The 1,739-nt window shown below is 44.5% G+C and overlaps 1 protein-coding gene across 1 annotated transcript; it reads left to right on the top strand.

Moving 5' to 3' along the window:
* Nucleotides 1–327: 327 nt before the first annotated feature.
* On the top strand, nt 328–1,099 carry LOC148027186 (uncharacterized). The gene has a single exon (XM_087690401.1). It carries the CDS (start codon nt 380–382, stop codon nt 1,097–1,099), a length of 720 nt encoding a protein of 239 aa, XP_087546527.1. The 5' UTR covers nt 328–379.
* The last annotated feature ends 640 nt before the right edge of the window (nt 1,100–1,739 follow it).

Genomic DNA, 1,739 nt, shown 5'->3' with positions numbered 1-1,739 from the left:
ATGTTATTGATACTGAAGCTAATTAACAATAACCTGGATATAATAACATTATCGCCTGACAAGGAGTATCCTTTCGAATCTAGGTAGTTTATATGTAGAAAGACAAAAACATAATTATAATCACTTTGGTGATGCGCTGATGTAAAGCTTTGGATAAAGCTTTTGAGAATAAAGATTTTGAATAATAAGAAGATGAAAAAAGAAGGCGATGGCAGTAGGCTTCGCATTGTATCCAGGAATAGCGTGCATGCTTTTTCATGAAACGCTAATTAGAGTCAGAGAGAGGTAGAGAGAGAGAGAGAGCAATCCGGGCCTTGCCATGCAACCGCCACTGCACTACCACGAACGGTCTTCCCCTCATTCTTGACTCAGCTTAGCTATGGCGGATTACTGGCATTTTGCAGACCGAATGGCCCCCGATGCGGTGCCTGGCAAACGCCTTCGCTCTGAGTTTGATGTGCAACTTGGTGGACCAGTATATTATCCCCGTGAAGATCCTCGCTTTGATGAGCACGATCATCTGGCATACAGAGAGTTTGAACCGTATGGGTCGATTCCTGAGCTTAACAGGAATGGGCTGGCCTATGGACCGAGTGCCTTGACAAGTACTGAGTTAGGTATAGGTTCTATCCTTGGCATGACTGCACCTGCCTCAGGAGGACTCCTATCTGGCCTTGATGACCATGGCATTGGTGGTGGAAGAATGTTAGGACTTGACGCTGGTATTGGGAAGCCTGCTCTGAGTGGTGGAAGAACTGATTTTCTGACAAGGCAAGATAGTCAAGTGCCACGGTCTACAGCTGCTAGGCTACTACCTTCAGAAGCATCCAATACACTGTTTGAGATAGTCAAGTGCCACGGTCTACAGCTGCTGGGCTGCTACCTTCAGAAGCATCCAATACACTGTTTGTGGAAGGGTTACCTGCAGATTGCACACGCAGAGAAGCAGCTCACGTATTTCGCCCTTTCGTTGGATTCAAAGAAGTGCGTCTTGTGCGCAAAGAAGCAAAACGTCCTGGCGGAGACCAGCTTGTCTTATGAGATTAAGAGAAGGACCACCACGTTTTGCCGTTGCATCTTTTTGACAACTCGGACTTAGAAAGCCGGTATCCACGTTTTGCCGTTGCATCTTTTTGACAACTCGGACTTAGAAAGCCGGTATCCTACTCTGGTGGACATTCAGGAGGTAGCATCAACCTTTAGAAAGCCGGCATCCTACTGTGGACATTCAGGAGGTAGCATCAACCTTAGGGGACTTTGGAATCTAGATATATTGTTTCCTTTATTGAATCCTAATGGCTACGTTGCTTTGCCCTCACGGCAACAAAGGACTCGTGGTTCCTCTACTCCTTTTCCTTTCAACAGTAACGATGGAAACTTCTGTTGCCGTTCTGGTTTTAATCTCACAAATAGATGTTGTTTTAATCATAACTCAAGCTTCATAACTTATAACAAAAGATGAAAAACTATTACCTCAGCTTGAAAACAATTATCATGATCGAAAGTGGCACGACCCATCAACAAAATTGGCAAAATGTCATGAAACAGAGGTCTGCTAATGAGCAAAGAAATAAAACAATAAAGAAAACTTATCTTTGTGATGTTATAGAACCTCGCTCTAATACCATGTTAGAAACTGCGAGGAAGATGAGAGACGCCGTGAGCAAGACAAGAGAAGAGAAGAGAAGAGAAGAAGAGAGGGAAAGATGGAGAGCTTCTCCTCCCCGGTCCCTCACCTT

This window comes from Lygodium microphyllum, chromosome 13, assembly GCF_053477565.2.
Source record: "Lygodium microphyllum isolate KBCC chromosome 13, Lygodium_microphyllum_v1.1.10, whole genome shotgun sequence".
In the NCBI taxonomy this organism is placed as follows: Eukaryota; Viridiplantae; Streptophyta; class Polypodiopsida; order Schizaeales; family Lygodiaceae; genus Lygodium; species Lygodium microphyllum.
The sequence above is the reverse complement of the archived record's forward strand: the minus strand, read 5'-3'. Positions and strand labels throughout refer to the sequence as shown.